Source organism: Daldinia caldariorum (genome assembly GCF_022478825.1).
Source record: "Daldinia caldariorum strain CBS 122874 unplaced genomic scaffold F4812scaffold_1, whole genome shotgun sequence".
NCBI lineage: Eukaryota > Fungi > Ascomycota > Sordariomycetes > Xylariales > Hypoxylaceae > Daldinia > Daldinia caldariorum.
In genome coordinates, this window is record NW_025953037.1 from 588,445 (window position 1) to 605,420 (window position 16,976).

Here is a 16,976-nt window from a genome sequence, read left to right on the forward strand (position 1 = left end):
ACGGAAGCAATAAGCAAGCTCTCGGAACTTTGGTGTTTCTTGGTGCAGATTGCCGGATACACATGACCAAGTTGGCAAGTCGGCAAGTCGGCAAGATGACACATTCAAGATTGTTCAGATTGTGCTTGGCTGCCACCAAGTCGTTGCACAGTTCCAGAGCTGTGCTTGGTAGGAGTCGTAGCATCTTCGTCACCCTCATTACGATGTCCAACACCAGCGACACCTTGGGCGACTCCCATAGGAGAGGGCGAGTATCCACTTCCATAATAGAAAGGTGCGAAATTGGGATCTTGGAGATAAGGGGTCATCCAAGAGTACGGAGGTTGATAGTACGTGGCTAGAGGGCTCAGCATACCAGGAGTGGCCTGGGGAGTGGCCGGGAAGGTCTCAGTGCTAGCTGAAGGGTTGGCCTGGTACGAAGGTGCACCATAAGATGACGGAGTTGAGTAGTTCTGCTCCGCAAAGGACATCATGCCGTGGGGAGGGTTGTTACGAGGCACCTGGGAGGATGCGGATGAAGGTGCTGTGGTCTCCACAGCAGCAGTGTGCGACGGGGTCGCAGGTTCGGGGGGCGAGTTAGCCACGGGCTCTTTCTGGCTTTCAGGATGCTCGCTATGAATCGGGCTTTCAGCGGCATTGGAGAGCACAGTTCTGGATTGATAGTGGCGAACTCCCTGGGGCTCTCGGCTAGCTTTGCGTTCTACGCGAAGCACACATCCACGCAAAACCCTTCCGTTCTAACAAAAAAAAAGTCAGCATACTTGGATGAAGACATGTATAGGAGGTAGCCTTATGAAGCAACAAGAAGCTTACCAAATGCTTCACCGCAAGGTCCACCATATCGGGGCGGGAATACTCGACAAAACCGAAAGCGATGGGAGCCTGACGACCTAAGAGTGGATTCGGGTTAGCACTATCCTATCCTTAGCAAGGGAGGGCTACGAACTAGTTCGGCCGTCCTTCTGGACGATCTGCACCTTCTGGACTTCGCCTACTTCTCCAGCTAGCATGGTAAGAAGTTGTTCTACATCGAAATCATCCACCGGAAGGCCGCCGACATAGATAGAGCGACGGTCGACCTCGTATCGCTGGAGCCAAACTTCGTCGGGATCGGCTCTGGGAGCCTGCATCGATTTCTTCAGGTCATAAGCGACAACACGGTAGAGGGGATGATGACGGTATGCCTAGCGCTTTGTTAGCAGACCACAAACGGTTAATGTGACCAGATGATGTGGCCTCGGCAAAAAGTTACATACAGAAATGACATCTCTGCCAGGGTCAAAGTTGGTAAACTCAACCAACACACCACCCTTGATACGCATCGCTTCTTGGATCTGAGGATGAAGTGCCTCGCACTTGCTGAAAGGACCAAAACCGCTCAGATGAACGCGAGCATCCTCCAAAGTGACCTCATCTCCAAGGACATTAAAGATGACAAAGCTACCTACGACCTGGTTAGCATTGATATATTTCCCTTATGAATAGGGAGGGATTTGCTCACGATTCGCCTTCACCATCTCGGTACGGCAAGGGCGGCCTTCAATCAAGATTCCACGACCCTGAGTCACCGCATTATGGGCATCTTCATCTTTCTAGCCTCCAGTCAGCTATGCTCAAGGCCAACTTCGGACGGCACTTACGGTGAATTGGCAGAAAGCAAATGGCATGTTTCGTTGATCACGACGGATCTTCACGAAAACGATACCGAACTTGCTGAAAGCTCGAGTCAATTCCACCTCGAGACGTGAGTCTCGGACGAATTCAGGAAGGCTAATTATGAGATTAGACCTTAGTTCTCTTATAATCAGGAATATGATATGCGAGTACGTACTTAGCAACGAACACGCAGGCTGTTGCTGGGTAGAAAGCCTGGGCGTCTACACCACCAACCTGGGCTCTGTTACCCACATCGGAGGGGCGAGTACGTAGCATGGGTATCGGCTGCATAGTAGGGATGGCACCCTGCATAGTTGAGCCGAGCATGTTTAGAGCAGCCGATGCCGAAGGCTGCGCGCTGGATCGAGCGGGAGACTCGAACACATCTCCATCATCGGAGACCTTGCCGACCTGGAAGTCAGGACCCTTCCTTTAACGAGACCAGTTAGTAAGAAACTTACAAACTACGAACATAAATACTTACTGCTCATCGGGGGTTGAAACTTCCTGCGTGAAGGAGGGTGAGTTCTGACCGTTACGGACAGGGCTCTGCTGATGCCTATTAAGATGAAGTTAATACCGCGGACTGGTTAACTATTTACACTCTTAAGATGAAGACTTACATAGCAGATTCGGGAGAGTCCTCAAGAGTAAGGTTACCAATGCCTGTATCGAGGCGCACACCTCCTCCTACGCTAAAGTGTCAACATGAAATTCTTTTCTTTTCGGAAGCGGGAATGGTTCCAACAAGTCGCAGAATATCCATCTCACTTACCTTGATCAGACTTGGAGGTGGGGGATTGCGGAGCAACGCGAGGCGCTCCCGCACTAAGGATGGCGGACTGCTTCTTGTGAAGAGTCGACATACTTAGAGGATTCACCTGATGTAGTCCTTGCAAAGCTTGGATCAGTTCCTATCTCAACCTATAATGACGGCCGTCAGTTGGTACCAAACCCGAGCTGATTTTGACAACTTGGGTTGAATGGATCAGAGAGTAGCCCCTTTATGGCTCCTTGATGGTTTATAATGTCAAAACCATGAGAAACTAAAAGGTGACTCATTGCTGTCCAATGGGACAAGAGGGAGACGAAAGCGACCAACAGAATCGCATAAATGGAAATGATAAAATGATAGGGTCATGATGAGCAATGAAACGGGTGAACTTACTACTAGTGAGGCTTCTCGAAGCGCAGTCAACAACAAAACGGGTGCAATACGAAGGACTGCTTTATCTCGTTGACTAGTGTCAGTATCGGTATTCACTTACTACAAGGGAAGAATGTGTTGTGGAGGGACGACACGAGATGTCAAGATGACTTGAAGAATGGCGCATCTAATGCACCATGCATTGCGAAACACCAATGCAGCAGATTGGCTGCTGCGACGAGGAAACTTTGGAAACAAGGGTGATGGACTTACCAAGGTCGAAGCGCAAATGTTTCGGGTTACTAACCGAAGAAGGAGATGGTATGATGGATGAAAGTCAACGTTGAAAAGTTGCGGCTGCAAGAAAAGCGAAGTTAGTTGGTAAAGGGTGGGGTGGGATGACAACGACGTATGTGAATTGTATGGAAGTGTGCAAGTCACCAGTGAATCAATCCGGGGAAATACTTACTACTAGACCTGGAGCTTTGGTCAATACTCAAGTCGCGTTGCAGCAACAAGGCTCGAGAACTCGGGTGCTTAGGCTCAAATGTCAAGGTATTGTTCCAACTGCATAAATAAATGTTAGATGTTGAAATTGGAGTTCAACAACTGCATTCAAGTTTTCTCCCTTTCCACCTCTCTCGGGGGGTTTCTTTTTTCTTTTTTTTTTTCTTTTGCACCAAGGTCGCGTTGCTCGACGGCTAACATATCTTACATAGGGGAGAAACAATCTGAGCACTTACCTGATGACTCCAATTGCCAACGGCGAGAATTGAAACGCGAGTTGAAAATGAGAGTTGCACTGAGAGATGCGGAAAGGTGTTGTAGTAAAGAGAGCTGTGTGGGTGTCCAGGTAAGGAGTGGTATGTATTTAGAACAAGCCTAAGTACAACCTAAGTACGACTGTGGACGTAAGAATTTAATGTAGAAATGGATATGGATGAAGAAAGTTGGGAGGTGGGGGTTGGCGGTTTTAAATAGTTTGCGCCGGCATTGTTGGATATTTACTAGAATCAAAATGTTGGCGGATACTTTGGCACTTACGCAGATGTACTTGCCAAAAATAAACATTAAACTACAAATTTCAAAAAATAAAAAAGTGAATCATTAGATATCACCTGGGGCATGTACATAAATTGTGGTCCCGGAAATTCATCCAAGGAAAGAGCAGTGGCACCAAGTGTATCACCTTAAATGGGAAAAGGGGGGCGAAAGGGGGGAGGAAGGAGGAACAGGAACCTGCAACTGCCTACCCGGGAATTGTACCTGATCAATCTGGTCTTGTATATAAATACCTTACTCATATGCCTATGGTATGCTCCTACATGTATGTACCATAGATAGAATCAATATGTATCTTATGTGTGGGCAATCAGTTGATGAAATTCGGTTCAACCGAATTTGCAATATGATTTATATGCACCTGCTATCTCAAAACTACAAGCCAACCGAATATTCCACAGCCTTATCAAACATGTTGACTACCTAATTCAGACAGTCATATGATATCATTCAAGGCCCGGAAGGTATTAGTTTCCATAATTCACTGTTTTGCATGTTAGTAGAATCACGGGATGATTTTCCACCTGTGAAAATCAGATCCCGATTGAAAAAGGTACAGCATATTTCTTTGTGTACAGCTAATCAGGATCAGTCTACAGACTATGCTCGATGCCTGGAATTGATTCAATGTTATGCCTAGGTAGTCATAGCTTTTTCTCTTTTTTATTTTTATTTTTTCTTTAACAGCCACTGCATGGACCAATCCAAGCCAAGTAACTGATAGGTAATATGTATTCACTGAGTATCGTGACTCACAGATAACTAAAGTAGGCCCTCAAATCAGAGTACCAGGAATTACTAATGGAAAATGATCTAAGCTTGCTCTTTCCTGTCTAAGATCACAAAGCTACACTAGAATCAATGCCCCTTACCATGGGTCAACCTGTAAGGACCAGGCCATTGGCACAATGAATAATGGTTACCTGTTGCTGTGATTTTGGTTAGTCTCAAGCCAAGTGAGTTTATTCATGTTGGTTTTCTAAAGGACAGAAAGTCGTGGGCCATCTTAGGATGGCATCATGTCGTCAGGAGCAGTCCAACGGAAAATATACTCGGGAAACACAGTAAAATCAGGTTGAATTACCATCTTCTATGAGCTGATTGTAGATTTCAGGAGCCAGGACACCCTCGTATGAGGTTCGCCCACATAGGTAGTGTACCTCAACTTGGAAATATTTGTTTATGGACCTAAGTAGGTCCGTGATATGAGTCTCTGGGAGGAAGTCCGTAAATTGGACTTTCAAATAGGATGGTGGTTAGCGGTCTGCTGCGAAACTATTTCACAAATCCATCCATGATGATGACCATTCGATATCTAGATGCTTCAAAAACTGGCTTGGCTTAATTGGTAAGTGATTAGCAGAAAGCCTTGGTTGGTTCAAATTGCTGCTCTGGTTGCTGCTGCAGACTATAACGAAGATGATGCGTTATCCTGGCACATGGCCATATTTACAAGGGACGGGTTTCTGATAACAATAGCCGGCTGATTCTCAGCGTGATAAATAGGACGATAATATTAAATATGGTTAACAAAACTACAAAACTACAAAACTAAGGGGGATCATGTCTTTACCTACTTTAGGTACTTGAAGGAGGCATACCCCCGGGGAATTTCTCTGACTGTAGGTAGACTCGTGGTCGTTGATGTCGATTTCCAGGCACAGTCAACATGTAAGTGCATGTATTGTACATTCAAATGTGTGTCTGAATAGCCATAGCTGTCGTTGCACGGTTGGAAAATAACCGTACGAGAATAAATTGTACAAGGTATTACTACGTGGGCCTATTCTACAAAATCAACTCAGAAGACGTGGATTATTCAAATGGGTAAAAATAGCAGCATGATGGGTTTTTACCGGAAGCACATAAATAGGGGACAGAATATAACGACTAAGACTATCAGAGTTCCCTTCTCCCAATAGCGGGATCTGACAGCCTGAGTGCTACTTAAGATATTAAATACGCTATGGGAATAATACGATGGACAATGAGATGTCCTCTTATGAGCCACCAAGGCAGGGACTGGAATTATCCAGAGAGCTGGCCCGGCTGAGCACAAAACATATACTCATCAATATAGATGGCAAAGGGACCAACGGAACTGCCCAAGAAAGAGCTTACATATTTGATGCGAGATGATAGACGTGATTCCTTGTCTTTTAACTTACCTAGGTAGCCGTCACATATATTCCTCTTGTAAGAGGTATATATCAAGGAGTCGGAATATTTCATAAAGCTTTCTGGGGAGCCTGGCCTCTTAGGTAACATATAACTCCCAATCCGTAGAGTTAAGCACATAGCCTGGCCATGTAAAAGGTCAACAACATCATAGTACAAGGGCTCCTGAGGTCATCCGGTAGTGAACCATACACCACCCCGATTCATGAACGTCTCAGAGGTATTCACTACATATATAATACTAGTGTTCTTAAGTCATATCATAGTAGAAAACAGAGACAGAGAGTCGCTTACGTCGTATACGCAGCAGGCGGCGCGTCCCTTATATCGGCGGCTAATTCCAGCCAGCGCGACGTGATTCCGGGAAATTGACACATATTTTTCTATTTAAGCGAAGACCTTACCATTTAATTTACCCCCGCAATCCATACTCAGACTTGGGTTACATATATCTATGCCACGTTTTGCTGCACGAGATATATGCTAGTTTCGCTAGATCTGCCGATATGTTGAGGCTTACTGGTTCGACTAGGTCCAATGTACGAGATCCATACTTCATAGGCTATCCGTAGAGAAATTGGAATATACGGAATCATGTTCGAGGGCTTAAAACCGTTCCCTTGTCCCAGATGATATAGTCCATTGACACATTTATGTATATTACCTTCCCATCTTTGGCATGTAACCTCATGCAGATGGGCTATTATGTTGAGGAATCGACTTACGGCAACGTATTGGATGATGAAATATTTAAGTAGTATCTGCTGCCGCGGTCGTGGATAGCACCCCAACCTTGTGTCCGATTAGGAGACTTAGAATCCCATGATGTTTTTAACTTCAGTCTCTAAGTTTGGGCTTTTGGCAGCCCTGCCGCTCGTCGCAGCTGAGCTGTTTGCCCAAGCACACCCCCGGCCAGAGCTCCAGTTAAGGTTTCTCAATGGCTCGACACAAGTAAAGTCATCGTACGACTATGTGATTATCGGGGGAGGCACGGCCGGTCTGACGGTAGCAGACCGTTTGACGGCTGACGGGAAGAGTAAGTCATGGTGGGATTCCACTTTGAACTACTTACTGATGTCTCAACATTAGCTACTGTCCTGGTCATAGAGAACGGCAAAATAGGTAGGCTTGACGGTAAGAAAAAAGGATTGGATAGGCCACTGACATCTAAGCATTCAGTCAACTCCCCTAGGATCAACCAAGTTTTCTCCGGCACCGCTGCCATGGGCCCGACATGGTCGTACCAGATCAATTCAGTACCTCAAGTCAACCTACAGAATAGGAGCACGGCGGTTTTGGCTGGTAACCTAGTCGGCGGCAGCTCAGCTATCAATGCAATGATGGCTGTTCGAGGAACGTCAGAAGACTACGACCGATGGGGCAGTTTCTTCAGCAATAGCTCTACTTGGTCTTGGGACGGCCTCTTGCCTTATCTGAAGAAGGTAGGAATTGCCGCGCCCCCTATGATGATCATGTAACTAAGATATCAAGGCTCTTACCTTTGTACCCCCTGACGCCGCCGTAGCCAAATCAGTGAATCTTACATTTGACCCTTCATTCTGGGGTAACAGTTCCAGTGTATACGCGGGATGGCCATATTTTCAATGGCCTGGTTTAAGTAAGGGACTTGAGTTCTCGGTTCATGTCCATACGCTAATATGGATCACAGAAACGCAGGTAGAGGCTTTTAGAGACATACCTGGTGTTGAGTTCCCTCCTGATAGTGGTGCAGGCAGGGCAGGTGTGTACTGGTTCCCGACTTTCATGGACCCGAAAATAGTCCATAGATCATATGCCAGAACGGGGCATTTTGATGGAATCAATAGGACTAATTACGAGGTTGTTACCCAATCGCACGTAACCAAAGTTCTACTAGAAGAAGGGACTGCTACGGGGGTGGTTTTCCGTCAAAGGAATGAAAATGAAACAACGCTCGCCACGGTCAAAGCTAACCGTGAAGTTATCCTTTCTGCGGGCGCTATTCACTCCCCTCAATTGCTACAGCGCAGTGGTATCGGACCTAAAAAGCTTCTAGAGTCAGCTGGCTTAAATACCACCGTCAATCTACCTGGTGTCGGCCAAAACTTCCAGGACCATCCAATGCTTTTCATGAGCATTGTCCGTGAGTAGTAACTCAAGGCCATGCGCAAGTGATAGGGGCTAATGGGCAAGTTTCTAGTCCGGAATTTTACGACTCATCCAAGTCCATTGGATATGTTTGGCGGAAACAAGAACTTCACTAACTGGGCTCAGGAACTCTGGAGAGCTAACAAGACAGGTAAGTGGGAAAATACGAGATACACGGTATTTCGAACTGAATTTTGACCTATTTCAGGGCCATATTCTATGGGCATTGGCAACGCCGCAGCATGGTTGGGCATGCCAGTAATTTCCCCTGACAGATTCAAAAGCATAGCATCCAAATTAGAGAACCAAGACCATGCTGCTCAACTACCCTCAGATACTGACCCGACTGTGATTGCTGGTGGGTGAATTGAATGTTCTCTATTGGAGAGACTCCCAAGGATGAGGATTATCTAACATTAATACGTAGGATACAGCGCGCAAATGAAGAAGATGGCAGCATCAATTCGCTCATCAAACACGGCGTTCTAGTAAGCAACTCCTCCTACCTCCTTTATAGTATGCTGGTATTTCCGCTAGTGATAACATGACTGATATTGTATTGTACTCTATAGTAACCACGTCCTGACTGGCGCCGGGTCTTCGGGTACACTGGTAGATTTACACCCCCTTAGCCGCGGGACAGTCAACATCAACACCGCAGACCCATTCAACACAGAGCCCCTAGTAGACTACAGGGCTCTTACCAATCCTATAGACCTCGAAATTATGATCGAGATGCTCCGGTTCACTAAGCGGTATTTCTTCGAGACACGACTCAAGGGGTTTTCTCCCAGGCAAGTGCAGCCGCCCGCCTACGTCAACGAGTCCGAAGACCTTGCCGGATTTCTGGCGGAGAACCTTAGTCCTTCCGAGTTCCATCCCTCAGGAACTTGCGCCATGATGCCAAGAGAGCTGGGAGGCGTGGTGGACGAGAGTCTGAGGGTATATGGCGTGAAGCATCTGAGGGTTGTCGATGCTAGTATCATGCCTACGTTGCCTGGAGCCAACACTTGCCAGAGCGTCTATGCTATTGCTGAGAAGGTAGGTGAACGATTTCCAGTGCGCACTAAGGTCTGTACTAACAGTTTCTAGGCGGCCGATCTCATCATAGCTGATTTATAACAGGAGCGAGTTTCTAATACACGATCCGTCATGCTGGTTGGTACAATGGAAGACCCGATAGAGACCTCAAAACGCCGCACCCGTTAAAAAATGATCATGAATAGCGTCTTAGCTCTCTATTTCCAGCACTTGTTTCAAGCCTGTTTCTGCAGATGTAAACCAGCGTCCCCGCTCCTCGAGGTCATCTTGGACACCGCCAAGAGCAGCCTCTTTCCGTCTCTTCGCTTCCTTTGCAGCAGTCTTGCTGTTTTGCCTCTTCGTCTCGAGGGGCTGTAGCTCAGCTTGCAATCGATCCAATTCCTTCTTTTTCCTCGGGACTTGGCTCTGTAGTTGTTCTAACTGCCTGTCTAACTCTGCCTTTCGTCGCTTCTTCGACTCAACCAGGTCCAAGGTCTTGGCCAAAGGCAAGTTCAGCTCGGGATTTGGATTAGATCCTGTTTTCTGCTCTTTTTTCAATTCTGCAACAGCATTTTCGACTTGTTCAATCTTGCGTGGAAGCTCTTCTAACTTGACCGTCTCGACTTTAATCTTCTCATACTTTCGACTCAGATCCCTTGCTTTCTCCTCGAGTTCTGCGACCATGGCTGCAACCTCGGTCTTTAAGGCCTTCAGCGTCGCTTTGGCCTCCAGATTCTCCTTTTCTAGATCCAAATTCTCTTGGGGGCTAACAATAAGAGGCGGGTCACCGACGATGGCGCGGATGAACTTTTCCTTGGAGACTTGTTCTACATAACTAAAGCGCAACTTGGCGAATAGTTCTCGGTAATGCGTCAAGTCCGCTTCAAGAGAGGATGGTGTAGCTGCGTCAAGGGATGAGTTAGAGACATCAGATGTCCGCTGATGAGGATCCTGTAGGTGCGTAACCGCAGCCGATATAGGTTCGCTGAGCTTCAAGATGGTTATGTCCTGTTCAGCACCGAGCGTCCGCAGTTTAGCTAATACATCTTGGGCTGAAGGAGACGCCATCGTGGTGAATGAATTCGTCGCGTGCTCCCTTGAGTTGAGTAACCTAGGACCTACGGTAGAATAGGTTACCAGGAGGATGGATACCTTATGTGTTTACTGTCTGTCCTATAACCACTCGCTTAGTGATTATTTATAATCTTTGCTTCTCGAGTTTGTAGTAGATTAAGCAATATCAAATGTCGTTGTTGTCTCTTGTCTCTCCTGTCTCTTGTCTATTTACTTTTGTCCAAGAAAGGAAAAGAAGGGTGTGGGGCTGCAGTGCAGTAAGCTTTAATAAGGGACCAAGGCAGCCAGGGTAGTTGGGATAGTGAGACCCTACAATCGATAAGATATAACTAAATGATAAAACGTGTTACCTTATCTACTAGATACCTTTGAAATACTACCTAGGTAGGTACCTTGTATGCAGGACGTGATACCTAATGGTACCTAGGTCAGGTAGACCCACTTATCTAACTCATCCTGCTTGCCAACCCAACCTATAAATATTACATAGTAGGTTTTATATGTAGGTAGCTTCGAACCGTTCACCCCGCTGACTAGTGTCGATGCGTTGATATCAACTGATCCCATGAACCCCTTCCAAGTTCTAACGATTAATAAGTTGTTCCTCTTACTCTTGCGGCTTCTTCATATATCTCCTCAAACAATCAAAAAATGCCTCTCGACGATCTATTAACAGACGACCAAGTTGCTGAGCTTCTGGTTAAGGAAGCCCAGGACTGTTCTCTTAAATATTCTGCGATGGGCCTAGATGCATTTAAATCCAACAAGTAAGCGCCTGGTCCATGCATGAACTCACTGTCGTGTCACCAGAGTCTCTGCTCCTCTCTTCTCTACTCTCTCCTCTCCATTTCTAATGCCAAGTTTGCTAACAATTGCCCTTCCAGGCGTCCCGCGAACCAACCTAAACCTAACACTAGATTTCTCAACAACATCATTCGTGATACTAACAGCCATAATCGAGCCCTTCTTGCCAAAGAAAGCGCCGAATCTAAGGCGAAACTTCGTGATCTCGAGGACGCGGAAGATAAGAAGCGATGGGAAGAGGAACGGAGACTGCGCAGGATCAAGCCTGGACCTAGCGATACGCGAAAGCGAATGCTAGGCGATATCGCTGCTATTCTAGGAGGACCGTCTAAGAGGCGCAAAACTGAAAAGGCCGAGACGTCTACCAGCCATACTTCAGATTCAGTAGCGTTATATGCTGGAGGTGATAGGGACGTGAGGAGGGAAAAGAGTCGGAAGGAATTACCAAGCGAACGTGATGGGAGTTCGCATCGTACCCAACGTAGAAATGAGGCAAGGCGAGGAGGTGAATCATCTTCATCCAGTTCCCATCGGCGCGGGCACAAGGAACGTTCACCACGGCGCGAAACCCACTACCAATCAAGGACCGCGATGCGCACTCAACGTCAACCCTCAGAGGACTCGTCTGATTCAGACCCTTTAGACGATATCATTGGCCCTGCGCCAGCTAATAAGACAACCGTTCATCGTCGAGGACGTGGAGCTAACGCCGCTACGTCCGGCATAGACGACCGCTTCGCTCACGATTACGATCCAACCAAGGATGTTACACCCGAACAGGAAGACAGCGACGACTGGGACAATGCAGTAGAAGCGTTCCGCGATAGGCAAAAGTGGAAACAGCAAGGGGCGGACAGATTACGTTCTGCAGGTTTTACCGAAGAGCAGATCAAGAAGTGGGAAAAGGGCGATAATAAAGACGAAAGCGACGTGCAGTGGACCAAGGTTGGGGGGTTGAGAGAGTGGGATCGCGGCAAGGTGGTCAGCAAGGACGGCACAGTAACGCTAGCAACAGACACGGAATAGCAGACGGCGTCGATTGACTTGAACCTGATTTGAATGCATCATCATCACAAAAGGCGTATGGGCTTGAGTTTTATTCATCCTTTCATTCAATGGCATATGGGAGATATCATTACATAGTTGCATTGCACGACTCTGCAGGGCATATCATAGCATAACACGGCGTAACGAGACATGGCATGGCATGGCACAGGACTGTCTTTTCTAGCAGGATGTTTTCACTTGGGGGAGTAACCGGCTAGGACGTCTTGATTTAAATGAAGTTTTTATGGAACTCACTCATTATATCGTCTACCTACATAAGGTACTAACTAATGTTATAGGTATACTGCATAGAGGCTGTGCGCTGGTAGACTTCAATCCATGCGTGCGGTCATAAAGGTTATTGCCTAATTATTATACGAGACGGAACATAGCCAAAGATATCCGTGAGCCTGCTAGATTCACCATTAGGGGGTTGTGAAGTGCAGTACTAATATACACTGTTGATCTCGACTAAACAATTAAACTGGGCCAATGGGTCCATTGGGTATTTGGTGTTGAGTGTTGGGAGCTGGCTCTTCTAGGTAAAGTTAATTTAGTCGTATACGAAACCTTATGGTGTCATGTTGTCATGTTGGAAAGCGATTCAATGCTTTCACTTCAGGTTTTAATAAATCCGAGCCAGCCCCCTTTTATATTTTCTGGTTGAACACCTTCGAGATGCCAATGAGAATGCCTTTGAAGAAGCCTACCTAATGCTAAATGGATCCTAGAATATGTATTAGCACCTGCATGGCAGGTGAGGTTTGCTATTCGCCCCTGGGTGGATTCTGATGAGTTCATTTTATATGGATACTATTATCGTCCCGAGTGAGTGCTGACTTTTTACTTGTATACAAAATAGCTTTGCCTCATGAAGTAATTTGGGGAATTCAAGAACTTACAAGCAACGCTCTAAACTAATGAGCTGTAATTGCTGATCAGCCAACTCTAAGTCCCACCAAACCCCACTAAAATATGTTCGGATGGCCCCATGCTAAAATGCACCCACTCAAGTCTCAAGCCCACTCCAGCCCAACTCCAGCCCACTCCAGGTCTCCAAGCCCGCTAGACTGACCACCCTGACCTCACCACTAACTTTTCGCGGTTCCGGTTGGGTTAGGTACCTGTTACGTCCCAGGTATAGAGGTACGTATTGTACTGTACTTGTTATATGTATGGATGTGCATAGGTAGTGTACCTAGGTTATGTAGGTATTGTACAACAACGCCGTCAACTCCGCAGTTGCGCATCCCAATCCTTCCTATTATTACTATCATCATCGTTACAGCCCTCTCTGATTCTAAACTTCTCCATCCTACTTTTTTAAAAAAGGACCTTTGGAGGTCTCTTGGATTTTATACATCTTCCCTCTAACACTTCCCTATCTCTATCTTAGGTAGTGTTTCCTTTTCCGCCGCTCGCCTTGTTATTTTGTCAAACCCCCACTTCGTTTCACTCGGATTCCATTTATCTTGAATAATACACTTCATATTCTCCCGTGTTGCCAGTTTCTATTAGTACGCTTACTAGTTCTACGAATGGTCCTCTATAAATCCGGGCAGCTGAGTTGCCAGCTACGTTGAGAAACCCTTTCCTGCGGTCTCCCATTTTACCGTAAACATGCGACCACCAAGAATCGTCATCCTCGTCCTCTTCTTCGCTGCTTGCCTCTTCCTCGTATGTCGCGCCGTCACATCCGCTGGCCGCCCCGCTCCCGTCATATCTTCTTCCCATCCCGCGCAAAAGTCCGGCTTCACTGGTTTCAGATCCCTTTTCTCTTTCACGACACCTTTCACTCTTTTCCCGCCGAACGCTATCATCACCATAGCCGATGACAACAGTACCTCGTTCGCAGCAAGACCTGCAGCTTTTGGACCTCCCTTGCCAACAAACGGCTTAAACGGACAGCTATGGATCGGTAGTGGCTTTACGGAGGAGTCTATGCAAGATGGAGAAGGGGAAGGCGAATTGGGTTGCAGCGACGTGCCCGGTTGGGACGATGGAACCTCGAACGCCGTCTTGAAACCGTCCGTGAAAGAAATTCAACATAAGTTCAAACCTGCCATCGCGGCCGAGAAGGTTAAAAATCAGAAACGGGGGGGTTCCAAGACCCCTTTAGTCGACCGAACTGCAGCGTCCAAGTCCGAGTCCAGATCCAAGGCTAAGCCTGTAGACGACGGAACCGATGATTATCTTCACCAAAAGCTTGACAAGTCGGTTACATCGCAGAGTGATGCACTTGGTTCTTCGAGTTCGGGGCATGCAGATATTCAATCCATACAAGAGGGAGCTGAGATTGACGGCAAGATAGTTCTATTAAGTCGAGGAGGTTGCGGTTTTCTCGAGAAAGTGAAGTGGGCTCAGCGACGAGGCGCCATTGCTTTAATCGTTGGAGACAATCAGAGAGGTGGTCCATTGATACAGATGTACGCCCACGGGGACACGTCTAATGTTACTATCCCTTCTATCTTCACATCTCGTACGACCGCGTATCTGCTCTCGCTTATGATGCAGCCTGGGAGCTTTATCGAAGATATAATTGATGAGAACGGAAAACCTTCTTTGAAAGTGCAGCAGTCCGAGAAAGCCCGAAAGAACAGGAGGGCAAGACAAGCTGGCGTGCCAGCCCAGTCTACCAAATCCAACTCAAAACCCGAAAACCCGCAAACGCTCCTAAACAGAAGGCCCTCGCCGTCAGGTGATGGGCCGTCAAGCTGGCTTGGAAATATTTTTAGCTGGGGTTCTAACTCTCGTTCTAACTCAGCAGCAAGCGGCAGCCGTCCTCCTAGCAGTGGCCAACTTGACTGGGTGCTGGTTGAAGACTTTTCGGATGAAAGGGACAAGATCATAAAAAATAGTCTTGAGCGCGCTTCGAGGGATAGATTGGATGGTGCTTCAAAGCCAAAATCTAAGCAACCCCCGGATGATAATTTTCAGATAGGTGTGGAAGACTGGCGTGATCCGGATCTAGTTAGGTCTTCTGAGCTCAACGATGGATCTCAAGACTCAGTGGAGATGGGCAGCAGGCTTTCGAAACCGGATTCGGGGCCTAGTAGAGCCTCGAACAATAAGAAACAACACCCCAACATACAAACTAATGGTAGGGTTACTCCTAACAGCGGGCGATATGCCGCAGGTCGTATGCCCGCAAAAGGGTCCGATGCTATCGGATCAGCTAATAAAAAGGTATCGACTTCATCTAAGGATGGCCTTATTTCCAAGATATTTGGAGACGACGATGGAGTGGACTTGGCCAAAGTCGAGGCCCATTCTAAGCCAGTCGATACGGCTAACAAGGCAACGCCCACTCCTAATCCCGGGGGTTCTCTTCCCGATGAACGAGAAGGCCTCTGGGTTATCATTACCCCCTCAAGTGGCGCCAGCCCATTCTTTGATACCCTCCTAGTTCTAGTCATTAGTCCTCTTATCACACTCACAGTGGTTTATGCTCTACTCATTTTACGAGCGCGCATTAGACGAAGACGATGGAGAGCGCCAAAATCGGTAGTTGAACGACTTCCGGTGCGTACGTATCATACAGTAGCATCCTCATCGAGTCGTACTTCCAGGGTCCCATCTCCTACTAGTCCGTCGCCGACAACACCGTTACTCCAGAGTCAACATAGCCCATCGAGGTCTAGGCCGCGGTCACGGACTACTACGGGTGTGCCCTCAGCTGATGATCTTCTGCAAGTTGAATCTTCCTTGCCTACCCCCAAGCCCTCCTCACATCCAGAACACGAGAAACGTAATGCGCAACACGCAAGCCAGTGGAGGAAATATATGGGTCGGCAAGTCGAGTGCGTTGTATGCTTAGAAGAATACGTCGACGGTGTCAGCCAAGTTATGAGTCTACCTTGCGGGCACGAGTTCCATGTGGACTGCATGTAAGTTTACCCCTGATCGGTTCTGCGAATCTAACTAATAGAGGATAGAACGCCTTGGTTGATTACCCGACGGCGAACTTGTCCCATTTGCAAGGGTGATGTCGTCCGGTCTCTAGCTCGTGGGATGCCATCAAGTCCTCGATACGAACCCTATCAAGACGATAGCGATGAAGATATAGCTGAGCAAGCAACAAGCTCTGCATCGCCTGACAATCCAGTCGGAGAAGCGGACAATTCTGACGTAGAGCAAGGCACGCCGCTATTACGCCACGCGCATCAGGATAATTGGTTCAGTACACTGAGGGACAACATACGAAATGGGTTCCTGTTCTGGTCCAGGCGAGCACCAGAAGAAACAGAAAACCAAGGCAGGGAATAGGTCTTTCCACTTGTACGATCTGCTTCTACATGATACCATAGGCGTTTGGTCACTGCAGCGACATGATTTTTAATATACTGGTTACGGTTTGGGAAAGCATCAGGGAATAAGGTTAACGGTTAAGGACTGGGCTCGTCGTGTTGGTACACGCATAAGGCTATTTCGTGTCTCCACGGTCCTCGTATGGATGGCATTCCAGTTTTTCGGGGAGTAGGCAAGCATGCATTACATGCTAGCATTTATGGATTGGTCGACGGCTTGTAGATTATCAGGTTTAGAGGCCGCATCATTACCGGCCTACAGGCTTGGATGAGGGTTATTATACTCGGTGTAATCATTGTACATGGCTACAGCGAATACAAGTTTGGCTCGCTGTTATTTCCCTTCAAGGCAGCCCTTATAGATTTCATTCCTTTTTTGAAGGAGATTATATTATTGCAACAATCTTTATCCTTCGAGTCTGAATGTGAGTGAATGGTGAAAGCTTGGGATGTAGTGGTCAAAGCGCCTGTCGAAAGGGGCAAGTGGAGTCTTGATCATTACCCGTTTATTGTCTCAGCAGGACATAGGACAGGGATCCCCTGCACATTGTGTG

The 16,976-nt window shown here is 47.1% G+C and overlaps 5 protein-coding genes across 5 annotated transcripts; 3 read left to right on the forward strand and 2 right to left on the reverse strand.

Moving 5' to 3' along the window:
- Positions 1–104: 104 nt before the first annotated feature.
- On the reverse strand, positions 105–2,522 carry F4812DRAFT_454103 (uncharacterized protein; the record flags this gene model as incomplete). The annotated part of the gene is made up of 10 exons (XM_047936581.1): positions 105–737; positions 814–890; positions 947–1,184; positions 1,257–1,444; positions 1,502–1,592; positions 1,641–1,770; positions 1,832–2,086; positions 2,141–2,215; positions 2,280–2,346; positions 2,432–2,522. 10 exons carry the CDS (start codon positions 2,520–2,522, stop codon positions 105–107), a joined length of 1,845 nt encoding a protein of 614 aa, XP_047794603.1.
- Positions 2,523–6,868: 4,346 nt separating this feature from the next.
- On the forward strand, positions 6,869–9,331 carry F4812DRAFT_464423 (putative GMC oxidoreductase; the record flags this gene model as incomplete). The annotated part of the gene is made up of 9 exons (XM_047938339.1): positions 6,869–7,079; positions 7,133–7,165; positions 7,223–7,485; positions 7,535–7,661; positions 7,713–8,165; positions 8,223–8,321; positions 8,379–8,528; positions 8,598–8,658; positions 8,743–9,331. The coding sequence occupies 9 exons, from the start codon at positions 6,869–6,871 to the stop codon at positions 9,260–9,262; spliced, it is 1,917 nt and encodes a 638-aa protein (XP_047794604.1). The 3' UTR covers positions 9,263–9,331.
- F4812DRAFT_7472 (uncharacterized protein) lies at positions 9,332–10,344 on the reverse strand. Its single transcript, XM_047939378.1, has one exon. The coding sequence runs from the start codon at positions 10,256–10,258 to the stop codon at positions 9,401–9,403; it is 858 nt and encodes a 285-aa protein (XP_047794605.1). The 5' UTR covers positions 10,259–10,344; the 3' UTR covers positions 9,332–9,400.
- A 204-nt stretch (positions 10,345–10,548) lies between these two features.
- Positions 10,549–12,414, forward strand: F4812DRAFT_7504 (uncharacterized protein). The gene is made up of 2 exons (XM_047939381.1): positions 10,549–11,031; positions 11,149–12,414. The coding sequence occupies exons 1-2, from the start codon at positions 10,916–10,918 to the stop codon at positions 12,092–12,094; spliced, it is 1,062 nt and encodes a 353-aa protein (XP_047794606.1). The 5' UTR covers positions 10,549–10,915; the 3' UTR covers positions 12,095–12,414.
- Positions 12,415–13,612: 1,198 nt separating this feature from the next.
- F4812DRAFT_7494 (uncharacterized protein) lies at positions 13,613–16,536 on the forward strand. Its single transcript, XM_047939380.1, has 2 exons — positions 13,613–16,002; positions 16,051–16,536. Exons 1-2 carry the CDS (start codon positions 13,736–13,738, stop codon positions 16,379–16,381), a joined length of 2,598 nt encoding a protein of 865 aa, XP_047794607.1. The 5' UTR covers positions 13,613–13,735; the 3' UTR covers positions 16,382–16,536.
- The last annotated feature ends 440 nt before the right edge of the window (positions 16,537–16,976 follow it).